The sequence below is a fragment of the Hemiscyllium ocellatum genome, chromosome 30, assembly GCF_020745735.1.
Source record: "Hemiscyllium ocellatum isolate sHemOce1 chromosome 30, sHemOce1.pat.X.cur, whole genome shotgun sequence".
In the NCBI taxonomy this organism is placed as follows: Eukaryota; Metazoa; Chordata; class Chondrichthyes; order Orectolobiformes; family Hemiscylliidae; genus Hemiscyllium; species Hemiscyllium ocellatum.
In genome coordinates, this window is record NC_083430.1 from 50,687,729 (window position 1) to 50,713,897 (window position 26,169).

Below are 26,169 nucleotides of genomic sequence, written 5' to 3' on the forward strand. Positions count from 1 at the left end.
CTCATTGTCCTGTTCAACACACTTCTTGAAACAAAGCCAGAGCATTTTGACAGGACACGTGATGCTGAGGGATTGAATTGAGATGTGGTTTTGTAGCAAATGGCTACGCATGTTGGTCAACATAAAAATGACAGCTCTTGGCTACAAAACAATCTGACATCCTGAAGATGCGCAAATACAAATTTCTTTCTATAAATCAATAATCCAAAAACTATTCACAAGTGCAAAGAGAACACATTTTTAAAAAAGTATCTTTATTTTAAGGAATCAAGTCAAAAGTGGTTTACAACTTCTAAAACTCCCACAAAACTCCCAAGATGAAATTAAGTCAGTCAATAAACAGCTTAGTAGGTTCACAGATTTCTGAAGACTCAATTACACTTTCTCTTAAGCCCTGCTTGTATGCTAGATGCATGCAGAAAAATAGAACGCAGGTCAGTCACCTGTGGACAAAACCAAGCTAAGATCAGCTTCCACAAATGCAACATGCTTGTTGACAAAAATCCAAGAGAATCAGCTGTAAAATTTGGTACAAGTTTCCAGCTGTTTGTAAATTGCTCACAAATTTAAATGTTGTACCACTCAACGTCAAAACCAGCACAAAACTGAAAGAGGGGAAATAAGAGTTAAGTACATTGTAGAGTGTCCAAGGGACAGCAAAGTAATAGAGATCAGCACTGCATCAAGAGTTAACTGTGCTGTCCATTATAAAATAAAAATAGTTCAGTGCATCAGTAATTTTATCGGTAATAAACTTAGAAGGGGTTCTCATATCTGAGGAATACGGGAGTGTAGTAAAGCTCAGGGCATTCTCAGACACCATCTACAAATGAGATTCAAAGCTAGGTCATAAATAGGTGTCAATTTTTGTTGACTTTAAAAAGGACTTTTTTTTTTAAAAAAGTAGCCTATGACTTTCATGCAACTAGGAGCATCTAAATGGTAAATAGATACTTGCTCATTTGACCTTGTGATTGCAAAAACTGTTTACAGAAATTGTGCAGATGGTTCATTTGACATTGAACATACTGGCTTTACTTTTATCCTTTTGACAGTGCTGTGAATTTTTTTTAAAGCCTAACCCTACAGCTACGGAAATGAGTGCATGACTATTCCATCTCAGAATTCTGGCACATGGTTTGTCTAACAGGTCACAACATGTCCCAGCCAGGCATTTATATTCATTCTACACTCTCCTCTCCTCCCAAAATGCTGAAATTGACCCAGGTTTCACAGGAAATCCACACAACTGCGATGGGTTACTGGGTGAACTAGTAACTTTAGTGTTCAATCACTGGTGTATAAATAATCAACAAAATATACATTTGAAACATGGCTCAATATTTGAAACCACCCAGTTTGTCAGCATCATTTTCCCCACTATTTAAACAACTTTCCGCCATCTAAAATAAAGCTGAGTGTTAATGATGCAGAATAGTTCGATGTAAACTAGGTGGCTTCACGCTTAATGACATCAGGTGTTAAGTTCACCGCACATGTTGGATGCCTGCATCAGTCACTTCCCACTGCACTCTGCAGGTGAATCTTTTAATGCTATGGATAATGTAAGCATTTAAAAATGATTACTCGTTTCATTTCAAAAGATCAAGAAAAAATTCACTGAGCAAACGAAACAAATACAGTTGAGTCCTGGATCTTTCTGCTCTGCAAAGAAACCAGTATACGTCAGGGGCAAAGCAACAAAACAAAAAGAAACTGTGCTCAGATGTGATACCGAATAAAGATTCTCTCCCACTACTGTACAGGCCTTCGTTACTAGAAAAAAATATACATATCTTACATCGGTGTTGGCTCACAAGGGGATACATCCTACTCATCACAAAAAATGGTAATTCTAGTTTATCAATGTGTAAAAAATATTAACAGCGGAAAAACTGTTTAGTGCAGTAACAAAATGCATCCAGATGCTTAGAAAATGCTATGTGCAAAAATCAGAAACAAAAAAAAAGTTTCACAGAGGAAGGCACGTGCAAATCAAGGCAACAACAATTCTTTAAGAGGATGTGTATTTTCCAAAATTTTGACATTTTCTTTAACGTTTTGGACCAATAATAATCATTGATTAAAAAGGAAACTATTATACTGACTCCAAATAATGCATTTCAATATCATGGGTGACCGTGTAGATAACATCACGAGCAATGTTTAAAAAAAAAGCAATGAGATAAGGTAACAGCATCATATTTATCCACTCATTGATGCATTTAACAGCAGCACCACTGGTGATACTTTCTACACTGTCAGTCAATCAGTAGCAGGGTAATGAAAAGATTTAAATGCTGCAAGAACTCTACTCTTTTGCAAATTTGTTCTGGTTTAATGCATTTCCTGGGCTATACAACAGCTTTGTTTCAGTAATCCTACAAAACAGTCATCCAATTTAAGTGTTTAGGAAAAAAAGACTTGAAACTGGGCTAGTGGTTCCTTAAAGACAATTTCAAACTTGGCATACTTTTCCAAAAGGAAGCTGCCCATTCCAAATGAAGGCATGCTGAAAGTGAACATTCTAGTCTAAAGTCACCTTTGGTACTGCAAGACCAGTGTACAGATGATACCATGCCAAAAATAACTCAAGAAAATCGATCTGTGACAACATAAATAAGTACGAGATCAGTGAGAAGTGTCAACACACACACACACGCACACGCACACAATGGTCTGTGCTTTGACAGCACAGCCAGGTTCACAGCTTAAAGTCAAATTCAATACATTCAGTCTTTTACTTCTCTAGCATTATCACCCATGAGGTGCAAATAGAACATTTATATGCATCTGGTTTGAACTCAAAGTTTCAAACCTTTTTCTATAATTCACCATGTACTGAACACAGTAAAAGGAATACTGAAATTGCTCCCCCAAAAACAAATAATAGAAATCTGCTGAATTGCACACGGCTGCTCACTTCAGGTGAAGCAAGTCAATAGATGCTTTCCAATGGGGCCAGTCCTGAAAGCTTCGACAGGATCATGTCATGTAGCGTGTAATAGCCCTCAACGCATACAGGAGCGCAGCTTGCATTCTGGCTTCGAGAAGGATCAGGTTTATATGCACCTAAAATTAGGGAAAGAAATGGGTTTAAGAAAATGGCTTCTATTGTGACATTTGCACAGAAATAGTGGAATAAAACACAGGCAAAACATTCCAGATTTTAAAAAAATCATTTAAGCCTTTTCATAAAACAGGACTCAATCACAATCTTGAAATGGCAAGAAGGGGAGTTTTTGGGTGGGGTGGTTTAGAAGGAGGTGAAGAAGAGAGCACAAAAAGAGAATGAGAAAGCAAAAGAGAAAAGGGAGAGGTAGAAAAAGGGAGAGAAAAAAAAGAAAGTAAAAATGAGGATGACAATGAAAAGCATCAAGCCTAGGCACATTCAATTTTAAAGAATCCAGTTGCTAGGGTCAGAATAAGGTCTAATCTGATCTCTTTTCTGTAAAGCACTGGGGTAGCTTCAAGATGCTTGACAACAGGTTTTATTAAACCCATGTCACATTTCATCAGGTCTTTCAGATTTACCACTAGACGATAGGACAGTTTTGCATAACCATTGATGCTCTAACTAACCCTGCAATTAGAGTTCAAGTTAAAAATCAAAAGATAACATTGTTATGTGAAGAAACAAACCTTTTCTGAATGTCGGAAGTGTCTCCAGAAACCTACATACATTCTCTTGGTCGTTTTCTCAGGATAGCAGGCAACAGTTTTGATATAAATCTTCAAGCTGCGCTCCAGAAGCTGATTGACCTCTCCATAATCATAGTCGTCATATCTTACCCAAAAAGAAAACCAAAATGTATGAAAATTGAATGTAGTGCTCGAGTTAGAACACCCCTCTCAAATTGCACAGCAATATACCTTATGCCAAATACACAGTGAATGTAATTCCAAATGGCTCGTCTCAACATGGAGGTGTCGACATCACAGTGCATGGCCATAGTGTTATAGGTTAAATTGTACACAACTTGAAACTTCTCATCCAAGAGCTGCCCAACTTCAGGGTACAGTCGGTTAATCAGAGAGTAACCATGATCTTCCCAGGAGTAATCCTGTGGAGGACATACATAACGTGTGAACACAAATCAGAAACCAAATAAAATAATTAAGAGTCTGAGTGACCCAGAGGTTTTTTTTATATCCAACATGTAATATTTTATAACTGACCCCAATCCCACATATCTCCTGGGGATATTGCTTCTGATAGAGGGAGCATGGACACAAGACAGAACTTCATATAGACATTGAACAGGAACTAAAACACTGTTCAATTTATTTGAGTCTAGAGGAGGAGAATTAATTCTTCTCTTTATTAAAAAAAAATAATTTACAGGATGTGGCCAGCTTTTATTGCCCAACCAGAATTTCCCTGGAGGTGGTGGCGATGATATGCTGCAGTCCATGGGGTGTTTGACCAAGCAGTGAAGAAGGAACAGGGATCAGTTTCCAAGTTGCTATTGTTTTCAAGTCTAGACGGTGTATAGTTTGGAGGGGAACTTAGAGGTTGGTGCTCCCACGTAGGGGCTGCCTTGTCCTTCTAGGTAGGAGGCAGCACAGGTTTAGGTAGACCATCAAGAGAGCTTTGGCAAGTTACCGCAGTGCATTTGGCAGATAATACAACACTGCTGCTACTGAATGTTGGTGGTGGAGGGAGTGGATGGTGAAGGCAGTGGAAGTGGTGCCAATCAAGGGTCTGCTTTGTCCTAGATGATTCAAGCTTTAAGTGTTGTTGGAGCTGTACCCATCCAGACAAGTGGGAGTATTCCATTACACTTCTGATCTGTATCTTGTTAATGGTGGACAAGAGTTGCTCTGCGCAGAATTCCTTGTCCAATTAGTATCAAACTGAAATTTGACTTGTGCACAAGTCATTTCAGATCCTAGAACCATTTTCTTTACATGGTTTTATCATGCTTGCTTTAGCCAATTCAACAATTGGAGAAAATGCCACCTTTAGTATGCACTAACCACCCTCTCAGAGTTCATCATTTCTGAGTAAACATTGAATTACCTGGGCCCGGAATGTTGGAGGAGTCTGCTCCCCACGTCTGCTAAAATCCTTGTACCCAAAATCTGCATCTTCAACAAAGCATGATAAATTGGTCGGTGAGAGTGATTCATTGTCATCTGCTGGGAAAGGAGAAGTGTATTCAGGAAAAAAATAAATCAAGGAAAATTCTCTCACAGAATCAGAACAGCAAACAAACAGTCATTAACCTGCAGGTGCAACCAGCAAACTTTCCCTCTTCTCCCTTTCAAATCGTGTTGCCATCTCCTCCTGGCTCGCTTCCTCATCCTGTCTGCCTTCCTGCAGCAGTTTCATTTTCTCTATTAGAACCTCCAGCTCCTGTAAACCATCTCTGCTCTGAAACATCCAGAAAAAAGTGTTTGTGTCAGATAGGAGCCCATTACAAAAATAAGTTCAGGTGCTATTTACTGGAAACTCACTTCCTAATTCTGAAAGAAATGCTAACACAGAAGCAAGATTGCTTCAATTATCCCACACACATTTCTACATAGATGAATATTGAGAAATAAAACTTCTCAAACAAGATTAATTTTTAAAAAATCAAAATTGCTACAGAATGCACCCAATGCTTACATGCAACAGACTGAAGCTCAGTGGAATAATTCACATACTGCTGAAAAGCCTGCTATTAAGAAATCGTTCAGATGTGATTTATTTATCCCTACCAAACATCATGAGTATTGTGAATGCATTGCTTGCTACAGAGCTATTCATGAGCTGCACATTAAAAAGGAGAAAACCTTTGGACTTACTGCACTGCCATTGATAGCCTCCTCTGACCCACTGTTACTAGCACTGTCAGAGTCACCGCTTTGTGGAGAAGGAGGTCCGAAGGTGTAGCCACCATCCTGGTCCAGCTCTGGCCTGATGCCACAGCCTAGAACGAATGATGCCAGGGAATGGTAATGTGTGAGAAGGACGACAGCATGGATGAGTTCAGCGAGTGACCAGCTACTCTCACCAGTCTTCAGCAGATTCTTCAATAAACCAAAAAAACACCAAAAAGTGAATAAACCAAACGTCCAGGAATTATCAAGTCGCAAAGTTGCCGTAGTCCCAGAGGACCATAAGGCTGCTCCCTCATTAGAGGCACACAACTGGTGTTAGTTTCACCTGAGGGTTACCATGTCTCAGGCAAAGGGAGAGGATGAAAAGGAGAATCCTTCATAGTAACCTAGCCAATGTAGGAATTGAATGCTGTTGACATCACTGCCTCATATACCAGCTGTCCAAGCAACTGAGCTAATTGCCATCCCCAAATGACAAAAACATATTCCGTAGTATAAATGTAGAGGGAGAATCAAAATGAACGGTGTACGCTCCAGTGCAGTGAAGCATAAAATAATGCTCACGTAGTTACTGCTGACAAACGTACAAAAGAGAACAAGTAGGTTATTCAGCTCCTTCAAGCCTGCTGCACCATTCTATAACATTCCTCACCAACCCTCTGCAGATTATCCCACCCAAACCCATTCCCCAACATTTGCCCCTGATTAATGCACCTAACATACACATCCCTGAACACTATGGGCAATTTAGTATAGCCAATTCACTGAACCTGCACATCTTTGGATTGTGGGATGAAATTGGAGCACCCGGAGGAAACGCCCGCAGACACGGGGAGCATGTGCAAACTCCACACAGACTGCTATTAAGAGGCTGAGGCTGGAATGAACCTGGGTCCCTGGCACTGTGAGGCAGTAGTGCTAACAACTGAGCCATTGTGCTGCCCTCTCCAGTGGTGTGTTCAAACGTTTCTGAACAGGGCAATTAGAAAATATCTAGAATGGAGGAACGAAGGTCCTTGTGGCACAGTCCCCACCTCTGAGCCAGAAGCTTCTGGTTCAAGGCCGATCTGCCCCAAATATATATCAGCGCATGTCAATTGTTGTAAAAATAAACACATCTGGTTCATTAATGCCCTTTAGGGAAGGAAATTGCCATCCTTACCTGGTCAGGTCAATATGGGAACCCAGACCCACAGTGACATGGCTGACTCTTAAATGCCCTCTTCGCAATTCGGGATGAGCAATAAATGCTGGCCGAGCCAGCAATGCCCACCTCCCAAATACGTTTTTAAAAGATAACATTGTAGTTATTTTAATCAACCTGTTATGGTTGGATTGCAGGCTGAACTTCCTTTTTGTTTGGGCCCTTGCTGTTTAGCTACTAATGTCCCCATTTCTGAGCCAGAGGCCCAGGTTCAAGTCCCACTTGCTCCAGAGGTGCATAATAACATCTGAGCAATAGGATTAGGAAACCTTTATAAACATTTCCTTTTCATCGAAGAATTTATGACCACTTTACTTAGTTTTAAATTAATCATGAGCGAATTCTCTCTCCCAATTTACCTCGATATGTTCTTTGGTGATCAGCCATGGTCGATGTGCGAGGATTTTGTTGATTTCGTTGAGAGTCCGCATTTTCGGAGGTACAAAGTTGAGGCCATTTAACCACTCCGGATTTCCACCGACCTGAAGAAACTCATTGATGTGGAGGCTGACAAGGTATGAACACTGATGTCGTGCAGCAGCCTGAAAGACAGATATACCATCAAAACAGACTTTATTCTCATTTTACTCATTCACATAAGAGATCAGGAAAATCCTGTTCTACAAACAATTGTGAAATGTTTCTCGAAATCTTGCTTTGAACCGTAGCAAACAGGCAGCCTGAAAGCTCAAAATATCTTTGAAAACACATGTTAAAATGTTAGGTGTTGTGCATGTCGTCTATGTAAACATGAATACTTTCAAACTATGATTCCATGTAATGGACCTTGTAATACACTCCACTTTTGTCATGCTGCTCTTGATAACTCAGACGAATCTTTATTACATCCAAATACTACATACAATTGCTTGAAACAGCTAACCCGAGTGTTGAAGAGTCTTACTGAATTCAACATGTTAACTGCTTCTCTCACCACAGATGCTGCCATTTCTGTGGAGTTTCTCCACCTTTTTTTTAAATACAGATTTCCAGTATCTGTAGCATTTTGTTGTAAACCTTATTGCTTCATACTTTGAACAGTCATCTGCTGAACCACTGAGTGACAAAGAAACAGGAAACTTTATTTAAAACCTCAAGAATTGGATTAGCTTGATCTTCGATATTACCCGAAACTTGCTATTGCAAATCCAGTGCTGTTCCAGCAATTTCATTCAGTTTCCTTTAAGGAATTAGATCAAAGACACCAAAGGACTACGGCAGGAACTTACCATCACTGCAATGTAATGTCTATAATGATATGGTAAAGGACCATCCATCTGTAAAAGATAGTACTGTGTTTTCCAAAAACTTTCAAGGTACTGTGAGTGCATGCCCATCACCATGGTAACATTATCTACACGACCAGTGGAGACGAAAGCTTCAATAAAGATCTGTCTTTCAGCATCTTCTAGGTCTTTCTGCAGAATCTGTAACCAGAAAGAAAATTACTTTAAATGAACTGTCAAATAATCATCCTTACCAATCCTGAACACCCATTTTAATTGACAATGTTAAGGCTCCTCAATTTTAAAGGTAGTCGAAATTCTGAGAGATTCAGGTAAAGTCACCATTGGCCCAGAGGACCATAGAGCCATTCTCTCAGGAAACGACTGGTGGTGGTTTAAGCAGAGGGTCTACACACCTCAGGAAATGGGACAGGTTGACAGGGAAAGTCCTTCATGTCTTCCTCAGCCAGAGTAGGAATTGAACCCACACTCTTGGACTTACTCTATGTGGAATGCAGAGGATAGGTAATGGACTATTTATTTGCATTTCCAACTACCTCAGTTTAGGAGAAGCAATTCCATAATAATGGTGGTGGTGGTGGTGGTGGGGGGTGGTGGGGTGGAGGTGGGGGAAATAAGTGCCAAAGCAAAAGCTGTTCCTGAAACTATGTTTTCAATTTCAGATTTTTCAGATAGACACGCTGCAGCTAATTGTAAAACTCAACCACATTCCAGCCAAATAAGGTACCCAGTTAAATAACTGTAGAAATTGTACTGATTTTAGTGTAGTCAGATATTTTGTTCAACATCAGACATGCAGCAGCCTCTGACCTTGAGAAGCTGACCCCCAATCTCTCTGGCTTGACGCTGGAGCGCTTTCAGGATTTTGTGCTTTGAATTTCAATGATGTCAGCAACTGGATATTTGAAACTTATCTTGAAAAACTCATGTGGGTATTTTTAAAACTATTCATTCATGGGATGAGGGCAATGTTTGTTGCTCATTCCTAATTGCCTTAAAGGCAGATAAGAGTCAACAACATGGCTGAGAATCTGGAGTCACACACTGACCAGACCAGTTAAGGACAGCAGATACCTTTTAAAACTTTTAGTGAACCAGATGGGTTTTTCCCCTGACAACGGTCATTAAGATTCTTAATTGCAGATATTTTCTACTATAGCAGAATTTGAACCCAGGTCCTCTGGTTTCTGGATGAATAGTATAGCAATAATACCAGCCAGCCATTGACTGGTAAGTGTTGCCGGAAAAGCACACGTTTACAATTTCTGATCAGAGTTCAAATTGTGCCAGGTTATTTCTGGATGAACCACAAACCTAGTGGCATATTAGTAAAAGGCCAACTGTAAAACCTGGATGATTACAAACAGCTTTTAAATTTCAAACTACAAAATCGTACTACCCCTGTCTTAAGCCACACCACATCCTATCCTTGGGCTCACTGACCTAGAATGCCTCTGGCTTAAGCAAAACCTCAATTTAAAATTTCTTATTCTGGTTTCAAGTTTCTTCACAGCCTTGTCCCTCACTTTATCTAACCTTTTAAATTGATCTTCACAATTGTGTTAGAGCATCCCTGATTTTAACATCCTTCCACTATAAAGTGATTGTGTTCAGATGACTGGGTCCTAAGCCCTGGAATTCCCTCCTTAAACCACTCTGGAGACAGTATGAGTGTCGAGTATGCTGCATCAGCAAAATCCCAGCAAAAAACCTAAAACATAACACTTAAGAACTGTAAACAGATTTTAAAATTTGTGAGGAAACATACTGTCAGTCATTCCTTCAGTTCAACTCATGGCCACAGGATTTAAGTGTTAGTGTCAATATCCCAGGCAATTAATTTCTAAGTAACACTATGCTCCAACAGACCTCATCTTTAAAGACTCCATTGAGGAAAATAAATTATTACAAATAGACTGCACTTCCTGCAGTTCAGAGTTTACACATCTACTTAAAAAGAGATAGACAGGATAGATGCAGATAAGCTGGTCCCTCAGGCTGGGGATTCTAGAGCCAGGGCGCACCATTTAAAAATAAGGGAACGTCATTTCAGATTGGGAGGAGTAAAGTTTTTTGTTTTACACAGAAGGTGGTGAATCTTGTAAGTTAATTGTCAGAGGCTGTGGGAGCCCTGTCTTTAAAAAGAGGTCAGTAGATTTCAGATTCCCAACGTGTAAAGAGTCATGAGGTAAAAGGCACTGAAGTGTCCAATCAACTATGATCACGCTGAATGACAGGTCAGACTTGATGGGCTGAATGGTGTGTTCCTGTTCTAGTGGGAACAGATCCAGGATCATTTGGGGGGTGGGGAAGAGGTAGAAACAATACAGAAATGAAAGCAAATAGCATTGAACTAAAGTTAAGATTGCTGACCATATTTATCTTCTTTAAAACTAGGCACAACTGAACTCCATGTTAGGCTGTGTCCACATGATATGCAAATATGAAAATAAGGAACAACTAGCTACCAGTAAACAACTTCTCAGCTGATGTAACGCAAGGTTCTGATTAGATCACTTGTTTACTCAAATTGCTGTACTGCCTTACACAATGTTGGATCAAGGATTTTCTGATCAATTTGTAGAGTTCAGAAAAAGGAACAAAATCCCCCCATGTCAGTTCTGATTCTGCACAACAGGACTCAGTTATAACAAGAAACTCAGGAGGCAGAGTACAAAGTACAGTTTAAAACATTTCGGTCACAGCTGAGCTGCTTCGGCTCAGTATCCAGCTTTGGCAATTTTTAACAACCTCCAAACAAGAGTTCTCCACCACTGATATCTTAAAGCAAAACTGGCAGTTCAATGTTTTGAAATAAGGGGCTGCACCCATTTAAGAACAGAGGAGCAGAATTTTTCTCTCTCCAAAGGTTGGAGAGCTTTTGGCACTCTCTTCCTCAAAAAGGTGGCAGAAGCAGGGTCTTTGAATGTTTTTAAGGTGAAAGTCAATAGAGCCTTGATAAAGATTGTTTCTTTTTGGGGGGGGGGGGGGGGGAAGGAGGAGGAGGTGAAAGATTATGGGGAGCAGACAGGAAAATGGAATAAATAACATCAGCCAAGATCTCTCTGAATACTGCAGGCTTGAGGGTCCTACTCCTGCTCCTAATGCAGATTTGAGTATGTTTGCTATTTACACTTGATTAATAGTCGATCTCATGAAAACGTCGACACCCAAATTTTTGGCCAATTTTCCATATATCTCATGTAAAAGTCGACCCTAGTTCTTCACAGACAACAGATCAGAGTCTGTCAGTCAGTGTGCTGGCTGTCACGTCCCACTCCAGCTTTCCAGTCTGCTGGTTGCGCGACTCCGCTCCAGTCTTCCAGTCCACTGGCTGTTGCGTTCCACTCCGGGTTTTCATAATTATTTTTTTTCCCTTACTTGTTTAGCGATCAACTGGGCTTCTGCTAATATGAAATGAATTTTTACGGGCATCAATTTCAGCCCCTCAAAAGTAGTATCCATGTAATAGACAACCCCATAAATTTAACCTTAAAAAGTAGTTGCCAAAAATTCTACAATTACTTGATTATATACATGCACCATGGCAATGATTTCACTGGAACCCCTCCATCTGAACCACCTAGGTTTCGATTCTTAAACCGGTGGTGTCGTGTGGACTTGTTGGGCCGAAGGGCCTGTTTTCACACTGCAGGGAATCTAATCTAATCAAACTGTTCCCTAACTGCTCAACATTCTCCAACCAAACTTTTGTCACCTTTAAATACACAGCTACACTCATACACAGCTGTGGAAACGCTGCCCTTATGTGAAAATCAGACTTTTTGATGGATTATTCTTCACTTTGAACAGGTTGTACTGATTTAGGAAAGTGAGGTAGGTGTGAAAGAGTGATAAAGCTCAAGCTGTAAGAAGTTAATTAATATCTGCAGCAACAGGTCCATTAACCTAAAATAGGCAGAGGAGATGACCTGGGGGGGCACTGTGAGAGAGGGACTCACTAAGATCCTTTTGAGAGAATTTCAAGGTAGGCATCCTTGGAACAGGCTTCACAGTAGGGTTGAAATCAACTTGGAGAAAGTGAGGAATGCAAATACTGGAGATCAGAGTCGAAAGTGTGAAGCGGGAAAAGCACAGAAGGTCAGGCAGTGTCCGAGGAGCAGGAGAATCGACATTTTGGGCATGAGTCCTTCATCAGGAATGGGCTGATGATTCCTGATTAAGGGTTTATGCCCAAAACATTAATTGTCCTGCTTCTCGGATCTGCTGTGCTTTTCCAGCACCACACTCTTGACATTGCAAAACATTTAGGTTCAATCAGACTCAGGGATTGTTCTGCAGAACGGACTGTCCTATCATGGGATTAGCCTATGTAGCCCACAAGTGGTGGCTCTATTTTGGTGTTTAGTAATAAACAATGTTTCTTTTTAGTCAGGCTTTCTGAGTTATAACATACATCATTTACTTTACTTAATTCAATTTGAATTAACGCATTCCTGGGAAAACTGGGAGTTTCTGATATCCAACATGGCCTCAGTTCTGAGACTGCTGGAACTATGCACAGTCGTGTATTTCACAATCCACTCCAAACAGATCCTAATCCATCACCTACCATACAGACACTGTTACACGAAAGCTCTTAAAATGCAGTAGCTTAATATCTTCAATTATAAGGTGTCTCACAGAAGGCTGCCAAAAAACACAGGAGCTCAGTGTTAGGGGCAGGCCTCTGGCATTGCTAGAGGATTGGCTAACTGGCAGAAGGCAGAGAGTATGGATAAAGGGATCTTTTTCAGGATGGCAGCTGTTGTCAACTAGAGTTCCACAGGGGTCTGTATTGGAACTACAACCATTCATGTTGTACATTAACTACCTGAACAAAGGAACGGAGGGCACTGCTTCTATATGATACAAAGAGAGGTGGAGGGGCAGATAATGTTTACGAAGTGGGGAGGCTGCAGAAACACTTGGACAGGCTAGGAGTGGGCAAAGAAGATGGCAGATGGAATATAATGTGGGAAAGTGTAAAGTTATGCGTTTTGATAGGAAAATAGAGAAGAGTGGACTACATTTTCTAAATGGAAAAAGGCTTCAAAAATCTAATGTACAAAGAGACTGAAGAGAATCCTGAACTAGGACTCCCAAGGTTAACATGCAGGTTCAGTTTGTAGTCAGTAAGTCAAATGCAATGCTAGCATTCATTTCAAGAGGGCAAGAATACAACAGCAGTGATATGTCTGCTTAGGCTGTATAAGGCTCTGGTCAGACCACATTTGAAATATTGTGAGTAGTTTTGGACTCTGCATCTGAGAAAGGTTGTACTGGCACTACTGAAACAGCATCAGGAACATCAATGCCAGATACAAGGCTCCACTAAGTGAGAGAGACAGCTTAATTCAGGGGAAAAAGTTTGGCACAAGAACCACAGGAATGGCCCTGCATGGGTAAGAGGCATTGGTGACACGAGGTCAGGTCCAGTGACACAAAGCTTAGGTATGGACAATACAAAAGCTGCAAACCCACAAACAGTACAGGAGCAAAATGTGCCTGGTTCCTCGACAGCCTTTCTGACTGTTTTGGAACATGTGGGTTCTCCCTCTCCGCTAAGTGTTGAAGATACTTTAGCATCTGAGATGGACTCAGTGAACGTCGCTGCCTGGACACCTTTGCCACCTGAAGACGACAATGAATTTCTTATGAGACGCTCTAGTGCAAGAGACAAGCTACTGTGCATTATATGCCACCCACAGAGACAGAGTTGGAGGATTTGGTGCTAAAAAGAACCAGGAAGAACTACGAAAAAAAAACCAACCCATGTCCTAGGACTGAGAGGGGAGGGATGTAATGATTGTAATGAGGTCGGCCAGATGGACCACAGAATAGGACTGTCCTGATTGGGGGTGTTCGTGTGGTCTAACTTGGGAGTCCTAGCTTACAGATAGGAACAGGGAGTGTTAGAGGCTCTGTTCACTCTTGGATCTGGCTCTGAGGTAGCTGAGTCAGTGTCTTGCACTACACATGCGTAAGTAAAAAGGTGACTTGGTAACAGGATAATGGCCTTCATGGTGTTATTTTCTATTAGCAGGAGAGACTAAGACCTGATGGCACAGTCTCAGTGTGAAGGAACAACATTTTAGAACCAAGTTGAGGAGGAATTTCTTCAGCCAGACAGTGGTGAATCTAAGAAACTCACTGCTGCAGAAACCTGTGAAGGCTAAGTCATCGGATGTATTTAAGACAGAGATAGATAAATTCTTAATTGATCAGGGAGCCAAGGATTGTGGGGAGAAGGGAGGAGAATGGAATTGAAAAACATATCAGCCATGATCAAAAGGTGGAGCAGACTCAAATGAGCCAAACAGCCTCATTCCGCTCCTATATCTTATGAGGTGGAGAGGCCTGAAAGTGAACAGCACAAAGCAGCTATGTGCTTGCAAACCAGACACTTAGTGAGAGTGCAGTCAGGACCTTTGCTTGATTCTATGTAGAGTTGGTGAAGGCTCAACATTGTTGGAACCATGTTCCTGGACTAGGTGACAGCCTTACTGTTCAGCCTATCCAACAGCCAGGTTCCAAAACATTAAAAACTCAAAACCTGCCAGTGAACTCCAGCATGAAGATGTGCAGGTTAGGGTGGATTGGCGATGCTAAATTGCCCATAGTGTCCAGGGATGTGCAGGCTAGGTGGATTACCCATGGAAAATGCAGGGTTACATGAATAGAAAGGGGGAGTTGTTCTGGGTGGAATTACCTTTGGAGGGCCAGTGTGGGGTCAATAGGCTCAGCAGCCTGCTTTCACACTGTAGGGGTTCTATGAACTGACTCGTGATGGCATCACTGCAGTTTTTTTTTGGCAGGGATATGTAGTCACATAGATGACAAGATTGCATCATACAGGAACACCTAAAATGCTGTAAACAATTCAGGGCTGGAACCATTTACACCTGAACACAGGATTCGACAGTGATACGCAATGAGGGAGCACTCAGGCGAAGGGTTATGGGGTTAAATGATAAAATCAAGGGTCATGTCAACATTTTTTAAAAAAAATCGATTAGTTAAGTGTCTGTGGGAAAGAAGAATCATACATGGGGAAGATAAAAAACACAAGGGATTAGAGCCAGTGTTCAGAAGAGGTTAAACATCAACATGAAATGGGTTGGACAAACATTTGCATGATGCAATTTCTGTGCAACAGTGGAATCTTGATGAACTCAGAATGGAGGTGAAATAAACTTCATTTGGAAACAAACTCTATAGAGTTAAACCTCACTTAAATCTGGAGTCTTCCTCACTGCTATGCAACCAATTCCCATAAAACAAGTCTTATTTAGAAAAACAAAAATCAAAGAATTTTAGTTTTGATACAGAAAAGGAACATTACAGCAGTAAGCACACACAATTAACCTGACAACAACTGAAATTCAAGAGATGGTACCTCTTTGACTGGAATGAAGGCACTCGGACCTTGTCCTAATGGGCGAGGTATTTTTACTCTGCGATCCTAAGAAAAGCACAAGAAAGGCACAGAGTTTGCATGACATCATTCACTTTAAAATTAATCTCAAAAACCTTTACATTTCAATTATTTAAAACGTTCTATATTTTATCAGAAGCTGGGTTTGAACCAAATGCTTTCAATTGGAAAAGAGAGTAAGAGATTAGAGTACAGACTCATTGCAACAACTTATTCACTTATTCTGCGTTGCGTTTACATTGTAAAACATTTGGTCAAACACATACAACTAAACTCACCATCAGCAGGTGTCAGTCATAGCTCAGGAAGATGGGCACAGACTGAAACACACCATATTCCATTAGATTCTGCCAGCTTTTCAAAGATGTGGAATTCTATCGTGCCAAACAGTTTACTGCCTATTCCAAATAAGTCTTCCTGTTTATGAATCACCTCAGAATTCCTCACTGATGTCACACCCATGCTTATTGTAAAACCAATTAAAACATGACTGTATGATCTATCAGTTACACATCCCACAGAAACTGAGGAACTGAATGCCATAATAAAATTCAGTGTTTACAGATATTCAAACGGTTTTGCTCCCATTTGGTCAGACTATAAAATAACTTCAACACAATAGTTTCTCAGTTAGGGAAATAGAATATACAGTACTAAATTAGGAAGGACCTAACCATGTGTGAACTTAACTTCAGAATGGGAGAGAGTTGAGAAACAGAAGTTGAGAATTCAACAAATCGTGGCTCCTTGGGAAAATAGTAGCCACGATCACTTCTGATGTCACTGTGTTCTGCTGGGAGAGGCAAGTAGAGCTTGACTGGGAAGATCATACAGTTGGTCAGAGCTTCCAGTGGGAAATCAACACCCACCATAATGAGGACAAACTGTCCAGCTGCAGGGACCAACCTCTATTCTGGTTACCAGTTGTTAAACACTTGTATAATCACAGCCACTTGCAACTACGCCAGAATGTTGAAGACTCATCATCTGGTGCTTATGTGGCTCTTCAGAGTGGGTCACAAAAGGTGAATGCAGAAATGCTTGACAGATCCACTCCAAACCCAAAGTCAGTGTGTTGAGATTTGATACTGGAGCTCTCATTCACTTCTCAACATCGCTGACAACATGTCAAAAGGACTTAAGCAGGGTTGAACTAACTACACACAAGGCAACAGAAGAACACAAAACGAGAAAAAGGAGAACTTGCAGCAATAAACATTGAGATGGAGAATTTGCCATTTGACAAAAAATTACATCCATGAAAGCACAAAACAAGGACAAATCACAACATAAAGAAAGCTCAACAGGAGGGGCTCTCTCTAACTTGACTGTAGTACTCACATTGGCAAAACCATTCCAGAGGCTTCTTTGCTGTAAATACTTCAAGTGGGAGCCCAGAGGGCAGTTGCAGTAGGAATTCTAGAGACTCAAAGTACTTTTCTAATTCACCAGTCATTCACCCCACTCCCCGAACAAAGGAACCGCCCTAAGATTTCAATTTAGTCTATTCATTCTAAATACTGAGTTATAGAGTTTTGTTTTAATGCGATTACAGAATGATGTTTTTCATCAAAGCGGTTGTGAATTAACATTTCTACTTGACAAACCACAGGGGCTTTTCAGTTTGGTATCAGAGTTAGGACACCTCAGAATCATTCATCTTGCACACTGGTGATCTTCCCTTAGTAACAGGCAAATGAAAGCAACTTTTTTTTAAATTCAGGAAACATTTCTTCCAACAGGAAGGCAAAAGCGAAGGCACACAAATAGATCTAAATTAAACAAATTAAAAACCAAACCTCACTCCGTTTCCATCTTGCTGGGGTGGCTGGGTGGCGGGTGGGGGAAGAGGGTGGGGGAGGTGTGTGGAGAGTGCTAGTGAAACAAAGTGTAGACATAAATATAGCTTTTTTGAGAGGTAGAGTCAAGGCAATGTATACAATGGGGACTCTGTTCTCTCTCTCTCTGGGTAATCACAATTGATTTCGCAACTAAAGCAAAAACTGACCAAACACAGAGATGGTTCTGAATGTGACAGTGAGTAGCAACCATACCGAAGTACATAAGGACCCATTTTAAATGGGAAATGGCCCCATAGGAATGCAGATGATTTTAAAGAAGGGTCAGGTAGCATTCAGCTAGGCCTCAGTAAATTGCCAACTTCTTTCACCTGGGAATTAGAGCACAGGAAGAGGCTATTTGGCCTGTCAGGTCTATTCTGGCTCTGGAGGTGCCGTTTAGCCTAGTCTCACTCCCACCCCTTTTGACACAGTGCTGCGATAAGTTTCCTTTCAGATCAGATCCAGTGGTAAGACGCTGCTTTCAGTATCATCAGTACCCAGAGTCAGTCCAACATTACTGCTCCAGTGCCGAGCCTCAATCAAAACAAATTAGTTTTTCTATAACTCATTCACGACATGAGGGAATTGCTGTCATTTATTGCTCACCCCTAATTGCCCAGACAGCAGTTAAGAGTCAACCATATGACTGTTGATCTGGTGTCACATGTTGGCCAGACCAGGTCAGGATGGCAGATTTCCTTCCCTAAAAAGGACATTACTGAGCCAGACGGCTTTTTATGACAATCAACATGGTCGCCTTTAGACTACCTTTCTATTCCACACTTTTGTTAAATTCAAAAGTTCACTATCTGCTATAGGTGGATTCAAACCCATGTCCCAAGAACATTAGCCTGGGGTTTTGGACTACAAGCCCAATGACATTACCATCATGTCACAGCCATCTTAGGTTGAAATTCATAAATTTGCGGTGGCTCAGTGGTTAGCACTGCTGCCTCACAACACAGGGACCCGGGTTCGATTCCAGCCTTGGGTGAAGGTGTGTGTGGAGTTTGCACATTCTCCCTGTGTCTGCGTGGGTTTCCTCCGGATGCTCTAGTTTCCTCGCACAATCCAAAGATGTGCAGGTGAGGTGAACTGGCCATGCCTAAATTTCCCATAGTGTTCAGGGATGTCTATGTTAGATGCATTAGTTAGGGATAAGTACAGAGTAATAAGCCAGGGTTACTGTTCGGAGGGTTGGTTTGACTTGTTGGGCCGAAGGGCTTGTTTCCACACTGTAGGAATTCTAAAAAAAATTCAAAGGCTGGTGACTTTTTTGGGAATACAGTAGACCCACAGAACAGTCATAGCACACAAAGTGGCTCGCTGAGTCAGCGGTGTCCATGCTGACTCTCTACAACAGCAATTCACCTTGAGCTGCTCCACACTCCTGCAAAATCTTCTGTCTTCAGATCCAATTTCCTTTCAAAAGCCTAAACCAAACTTGTTGCAACCATACACAGGCTGCACATTCTGGATCCTAACTACTTGCTGCATGGTGTTTTGCATGTCACCATTGCTGCTTTTGTTGCTTAAACCGGTACCTTCTGTTTCTCAATCCTGCCACCAGTTTCTCCTTCTCTACTGTCTGGACTCTACATGAATACTTCTATTCAATCCCATCTCCTGATTATGGGCAGCCATTGTTCAGTCTCAATATTGTTGCCAATTTCTTGGGATTTTCATAGATTCATTGAATCCCTATAGTGTGGGAGCAAGGCATTTGGCCCATCCAGTCCTCCAAAACGTATCCCATACAGACCCACCTACCACATTCACCATAACCCTGCATTTCCCACAGCTAACCTACTGAGCCTGCAAATCCCTGGGCACTATGGGCAACTTCACATGACCAGTCCACCTAACCATTATAGCCACTCTTACTCTATTGAAGTTTTCTTCCTCTGCATTGATTCTGGTCTTTTATGTCCCACACATTATATTTCTTAGTAAACTTGCAGTGATACAAATAAAGCTCTCACCTGCAGGCTTGTTAAAACAGAACTACAATCATCCAATTAAATCAGAGAGAAGGCAAAACATTCTCTTTCAGGTGGGTTGTTAAAGCTTTCTTCCTAAATTTTTGTTGGGAGCAGAATCCTTGAATAATTTGAAGGTAGAGATGGGTAGTCATGGACTGTTAATCAAGAAGATTAAAGGTTAGCAGGGATAAGCAGGAATGCAGATTTGATATCACAATCTGGTCAGCTCATGATCTTATTGAATGGCAGGGCAGGTTCGAGGAACTGAATGGCATATTTCCTGCTCTGAATTCCTACATTTGTATGTTCCTGGGCCCCAGGCCCTTGAAGCATTTTTGTTCTAAATGGTGGTCCTGTGCTATCAGTCCTAAATTGTTTTTTAAAATTTTTTTCATGGGACGTAGAAGTCACTGGCTAGGCCAGCATTTATTGCCTCTAATTGTCCAGAGGACGGTAAAGAGTTGAACATGTTTCTGTGGATCTGGAGTCACATGTATGCCAGTCCAACAAAGGACAGACTGTCTAGGACTCTTGTAGTACAATGATAGTGTTCTTAGCTTTGAGCTAGGAGATCTGGGTTCAAGTCTCACCCACTCCTGAGGTGGGTCATAACATGTCTGAACAGGTTAATAAAGCAAGGACAGATTTCCTTCCTTACTATTTCAGTATTTAACAACTGAATTCATATTCTACCACCTGCCAGGGTGGGATTTGAATCCACTTCCCCAGAAGATTACTCTGGCTCTGGATTAGTACTCCAATGACATGGTGGCATCTTCACTGCACCACTGCCTTCCCAAGCAGCTGATATTCTCTCCCTCCCTGAAACCCAACATAAAAGCCACAGTTGCTGGGAGCAGAGCACTGAGTAGGGAACTCAATTAATTCAAAAAGTCCAAGCCACAAGCCAGGGAGCAAACAAAGATCTCACCTGATATTCTAGTGCAGCACTCGGAGTGCTGCAGTGTCTCATGTGCCACCTTTCAGATCACACATTAAACAGGGGTCCTAGCTGCTCTTCGACAGATGTGAACATTTCCATGCTACCATTTTGATATCCCCCAGCATCTTGGTCAATATTTATCTCACAATCATTAAATCACACGACTTAATCAATTGCCATTTATGGGTGCTTTGTGTACAGATTAGCTGCCATGTTCCTTACATTTTGTAGACTACACTTTGGAAGTACGTCATTAATTTTAAAAATCTTTTTGAGATGTCTGGAGGTTGTGACAGGTGCTATATAAATACAAGTCTCTTCTTTATTCTTCATAATCTATCAGGGGAGTGAGATCCTGGGAGATAAAAAGTGAAGATAGCCCCAAACACACAAAAAGACTATTGTATTACAATACAATATGCAATTTAAATAGGCTTGAAAACGCCAGAACCCAGTCACACTGGAGTTGTTAAGTCTTTATACCGTGGACAGAGACAAACAAAACCTTTCTGTAGCCTCAGGTTTGTTACCTTTCACATTTCAAAGTGGTTTTAACAGGATATTCATTTGAAAAACATTTGGTATTATTTTACAGTCATTGGTAGTTACAGGAGGAAAGTTTAAGACAAATGCTGAGGCTCAAGAAACATTATATTGCAGACATTGTATCTGGCAAGTAATCTTATACAGAAACAGACCAGAGCAAACTGGAGGCTAGAGTTAATGCTCCCGATGCATGTGTGCTGATTCAGCAAAAGCTACAAAGAGAATTCACAAGGAGCTTGACAGGGTAAATACTGAGAGGATGCTTCCCTTCATGGGACAGTCTAAGACCCTCAGGACGACTGTCTGTATGAAGTTGGCATGCTCTCATGTAACTGCGTGGGTTTCCTCCAGGTGCTTCAGTTTCCTCCCACAATCCAAAGATGTGCAAGTTAGAGCGAATTGGCCATGCTAAATTGGCCCATAGTGTTCAGGAATGTGTAGGAGTGGTGCATTCATCAGAGGTAAACATAGAGTAATAGAGTTGGAGAATCAGTCTGGGTGGACTGGTGTGGACTTGTTGGGCCGAAGGGCCTGTTTCCACACTGTAGGGATTCTACGACCCAAGAACATAGTCTCAGAATAAAAGGGATGTCATTTTGAGACTGAGATGAGGAGGAATTTCTGAGGTTGAGTGTCTTTGGAACCCCTCACCACAGAGATGAGTGGGGGCAGAATCCTCGTGTATATTTAAGGCTGAGACAGATAGATTCTTGATCAGCCTGGGAATCAAGGGTTATGAGAAAGAGCAGGAAAGTGGATGTGAGGAATGTCGGATCAGTCATGATCCTATTAAATGGTAGAGCAAGCTTGAGGGGCCGAATAGTTACTCCTGATCCTATTCCTTATGCTCCTGTAACTAAGATGCTGTTTTAAAATGCATTAACATGCCAATGGCCAGCACAGGTGCTTCAGATACAGTTAACAAACAATCTGAATGACAGATTGTTGAAATGGACTTCAGAAAGCAGCTTGCATGGGTTACACGTGGCTTCAATACTATTTTCAACAGCCCATTCCCCAAGTGAAACATATTTGGAATGGAACATTTATATTCCCATTTCTGTTCCTATTCTCACCCTGACCCACTTCCAAAAAATATCTAATTCAAACAAAGAAGTTTGTTTGAATGTGTTTTTTTTAAATTGCCCCATTTATTTCTATGTGCATACAGTGATGGAAGTGCACTCATCTTTTTAACAGCACAACTTCTCACACAGCAGCACACTCAAATATCCACCTAAGATCTGAGCAGGAGTTATACCGATGCCTGTACTCAGCTTGAGAAGGGTGGCAGCCAGTTCTGAGTTCTGAAGACCATGATCAGGTTGCTTCATCACTTTTAGTGTTGATGTCTGTCTGAAGCTCCTTGACTGATGCTAAAATAGTCTTTGAATATGCTGCTTCAGTTTTATTTTAGTTAAAAGTTGAAATGTGACAATCAGTATGGCTCTGTTCTAACTGTTGCGTATGACTCAGGAGATTAAAAAAAATCAAAGTGTACTACAGGGCTACATCAAATAATCTAGACCAACAAAGTCAGTGCATTTCCAAGAGAACATTGCTTGAGTATAGGTTGCTATGCTGCAGATGTTAATAGGCAGCAGTTCTGATAAGTTTAGTGCAGGCTAATGATACCAAGCCACAAATCAAAGTGCAAGGAGCTCTCTCAGCTTATCCAATCCTACCTTCGATACTGACTCACGTCATTTTTTTCTTATTTGCATCAAGATACCACAAAGTCCACCCCCACACTTAGCTAAACAAGTGCCAGCATCTCCTTCAAAGCAAAGACTTCCATTGACATAGCACCTTTCACAACCACAGCAAGATCCCACAAACAGACATGAGATAACAATCAGATCATTTGATTTTTCAGATGTCGCTGAGCAAATAAATACCTACCAAGGTTAACTCCTGGTTTGTCTTGGTCATGGGATCTTTTAGATTCACCCGAGATGCAGATAGAGACTGTTTAGCACATCACCTGAAAGCTGGAGAGTGCTGCACTCCATCAGTGTTTGTTCAAGTTTTGAAGTGCAGCGTACTTCAGCCTCTGATTTGAGGGATAAGAAACACCCACTGAACTAGAGCACCAAAAGTACATAATGTCATCTTCAGGTCTCTCCAAAGCCTGACATTTACAATAAGTTTTTCTTATCTCGAGCAATCTTTCATCAAAATAGAAAAATAAGCAAATTTACAATACAACCTGTTTCTCATTGCACATTTATAACCAGGTCAGGCTGTAAATAATTGCTATATTAGCTTTGAAAGCACAGCCAAACAACAAAACAGACTCCTGCCACCAGGAAGATGGCAGTTGCAGCTGCACGCCTGGTTTGGAAACATGTCCAGATAGATCCTCAGCAATGCTGGGTTATGCAACATTCAAACACATCTGAAGTCGTTTCCCTTAATTTAAAAAAAAAACACAAGCAAAACAGTACTCCTAATCTAGAAAGCAGTATTTTCATGATTTCAACAATTTCAGAGACAAAGCAGAGTGTACAAGATGCTCCCGGGTTTGATCACTAGCTTGTGATGGAGGCAACTGTTTTCAGGTAGAATGGGGAGGAAGACTGCAGTTAGCATTTTTAAATCATCTTAGTCTCTCAATTCTATTAATTGGGAAGACAATACTGTTAGTCCTAACCAAGTGAGAAGCAGCACAAACATTTAGCTAACCAACTTCTCCAGGCCCTTAAACAAGCACAAACATCTTGGAGTTACTGGTGAAAAATCAAGACACAACCAAAAGCTTACTCAAAAGGTGTAGATTTGAAGAAAACTGCCATTCTGAAATATTAGATGATGATAGAGAATACAACAAATTCAATACATTTAGCAGAATTGGAAGCTGGGTGTCACCGAGAATGGTACACATGTTCCCTGTGTCATATTTCACAATTATGGACTCAGCCTTAATATTACCCCAAATTCAACCACAGACTCAGAATGGATAGTGGAAAAATATTTAAATCAACACCCTCAAGCAACGAAAATATACAGTTTGCCAAGAAGGGGTTAACAGCAGGAGTAAGATTGGCTTAAAGATTTCAATAAGTACTTCAACAATTCTTCATTCTTCAGATTCTATTGCGCAGTGAACATGTCCAAAAGTCATGCAGGCTCCTTACAGTAGTTAAAACTTTACTCCCCACATTAAGAAAAATCCTTGTTTTATTAACGTCCAAAGTTAGGAGCTGCAAATGTAATTGCTGAGTTGACAAATTCAATACAGGGCCTAAAGCTCAAAGTTACAATTTTTGTTTTTAAAAAAAGGAGTTTTGCAACTTCCAATATTTGGAACAACAGATTCAACTGTAGTGCAGCTGCAAAACAACCTCCATCTCCGCTCAGAATGGATGACTTTGGAATCTAAAAGAAAAAACGAAGTACAGCAGTTTCTTCTCAAACACAGAAGCCCAAGAAATGGTGGGTAGGTTTAAGATTTGAAAAACACATTTCTAACTAACAAAACAGCACGCAGTAATGGATCTGGCTTTTGATGGTGGTCAACGTTATTGTTTTACTGAGCTCACCAGTATCATCTTGGGTACATTAATATGACGAACAGTTTCCAAAATAAGAAAATTGTGACAGTTGTGGGGGTAGGTTGTTGACTTGTAATTAAGACCACACGGTAATAATATTCCATAACCTTAGCATTCATTTACATGCATTTCTCTCACACAGGCATGCACATCACACACATACACAAGTTAAGAATCCAGAAAAAAAAACTATCGCTTGAGCCAACGTTGAAGGACAGGGTTGTGAGAGGAGGAGGTTGATGGTGACTTTTTCAGTTGCACAGTATGATGCAGGATCTCACTAATAAACCCAAACAATGAAAAAACACATGCAAAAAGGAAAACTTTTCCTGTAATGCATCACGTTCTAAAGGGAATAGATGACAATTGACATGCAGGCCACAAAATGACGACGACTTCTAAACAGAGAACGTAGATGAATTGAGCGCAGCATTAAAAGCAGAGCACCAGCCACTGAAATAAATCCACACATTTCAAAATGTCAGGGATTATCCTCTCACTAAGAAAGCTTATGGCAGTAAGCGTCCTCTTTTCAGTTCTTTAAGCAAAATCCAGCTGATAAGGCATTCTCACAAAACACTCGCTCCAACTGACCTGATAGATTCACCATTACAGGACCCAACAAAAATAAATAAAAGGAGAGAGAAATAACAGCAATCTGCAGATTTACTGAATTAGCAAGGAATGGGCAGGTGGTGGCTAGAGTGACAGGAACAATACTGTTTGAAACTAAGACCAGGAGAGAAATGGAACTAGGATGATGCAGGGGAAAAACAAAAAGGACCCAGCTAAGTTACAAACAGTATTTAATGAAGATGTAAAGAAAAAGTATATAATAGAGACTGAGAGAGATAACATATAATAGAAATGTATAGATGATATATAATGGTTATAGATACAGACATATGGTATATGATACATATGCCCAGTTTCTGGGAGATATCACGTAAGAGACAGTATATAATAGATACAGGCAAATAGAAATATAGATAACATAACACTTATAGATGATATACAATAGCTATAGGCTAACAGCATATATGTCACAGACGGACAGTATACAAAAGAGATGCAGACAAATGGTATACAATACTTATGGACTATATAGAGATCCTATAGAGACGGTATAGAGGAGTCCCGGCCGGTGTCTGTGTGACTGTGAGGATGGTTCTCTCTCACTCTCACACACACACACACACACACACACACACAGAGTGAGGGTCGGGCCCTGTGATGAGGTGATTACCCCCTCCCTGCCCCCCGGTACCTTGCTGCGGACCCTGTCGCATTGCTGGCAGCTCGGACAGTCCGTCACCGCAGGCTCCAGGCGGCCGGAGGGAGCGGGAACGGGGGCAGCGGCGGACACTCGCATCCCGCACGGAGCCGGGGAGAAGGCGCTGTGGGAAGGGGGGCAAGAGAACAGAGAGAGAACCGGAGACCGGGAGTTGGGGGGGAAAGGGCTGCTCCGTTGGCGGTTGGAGACACGGCGAGAGCGCGAGGCCCCTGCTCCCCCCAGAGGCTTATATAGACAGGGACCCGCCCACTACCCTTAGCCCCGCCCACTGAGCCTTATATAGATAGAGGT

General features: G+C 41.2%; 1 protein-coding gene across 3 annotated transcripts in view; it reads right to left on the minus strand.

The window, feature by feature from the left end:
- Nucleotides 1-235: 235 nt before the first annotated feature.
- Nucleotides 236-26,169, minus strand: part of LOC132829876 (sestrin-1-like) — a 74,692-nt gene continuing 48,758 nt past the window's right edge. The window contains exons 1-10 of one of the 3 annotated variants that reach the window (XM_060847273.1): nt 25,852-26,089; nt 15,680-15,745; nt 8,263-8,460; nt 7,393-7,575; nt 5,794-6,018; nt 5,230-5,377; nt 5,024-5,142; nt 3,874-4,064; nt 3,643-3,787; nt 236-3,072 (exon numbers count right to left, since the gene is read on the minus strand). In XM_060847273.1, the coding sequence (XP_060703256.1) occupies nt 2,986-3,072; nt 3,643-3,787; nt 3,874-4,064; nt 5,024-5,142; nt 5,230-5,377; nt 5,794-6,018; nt 7,393-7,575; nt 8,263-8,460; nt 15,680-15,745; nt 25,852-25,956 (1,467 nt within the window). In that variant the 5' untranslated portion in view covers nt 25,957-26,089 and the 3' untranslated portion in view covers nt 236-2,985. Of the gene's footprint in view, nt 3,073-3,642; nt 3,788-3,873; nt 4,065-5,023; nt 5,143-5,229; nt 5,378-5,793; nt 6,019-7,392; nt 7,576-8,262; nt 8,461-15,679; nt 15,746-25,851; nt 26,090-26,169 lie in introns of those variants that run through there. The other 2 variants (XM_060847271.1, XM_060847272.1) reach the window with 2 other exon arrangements.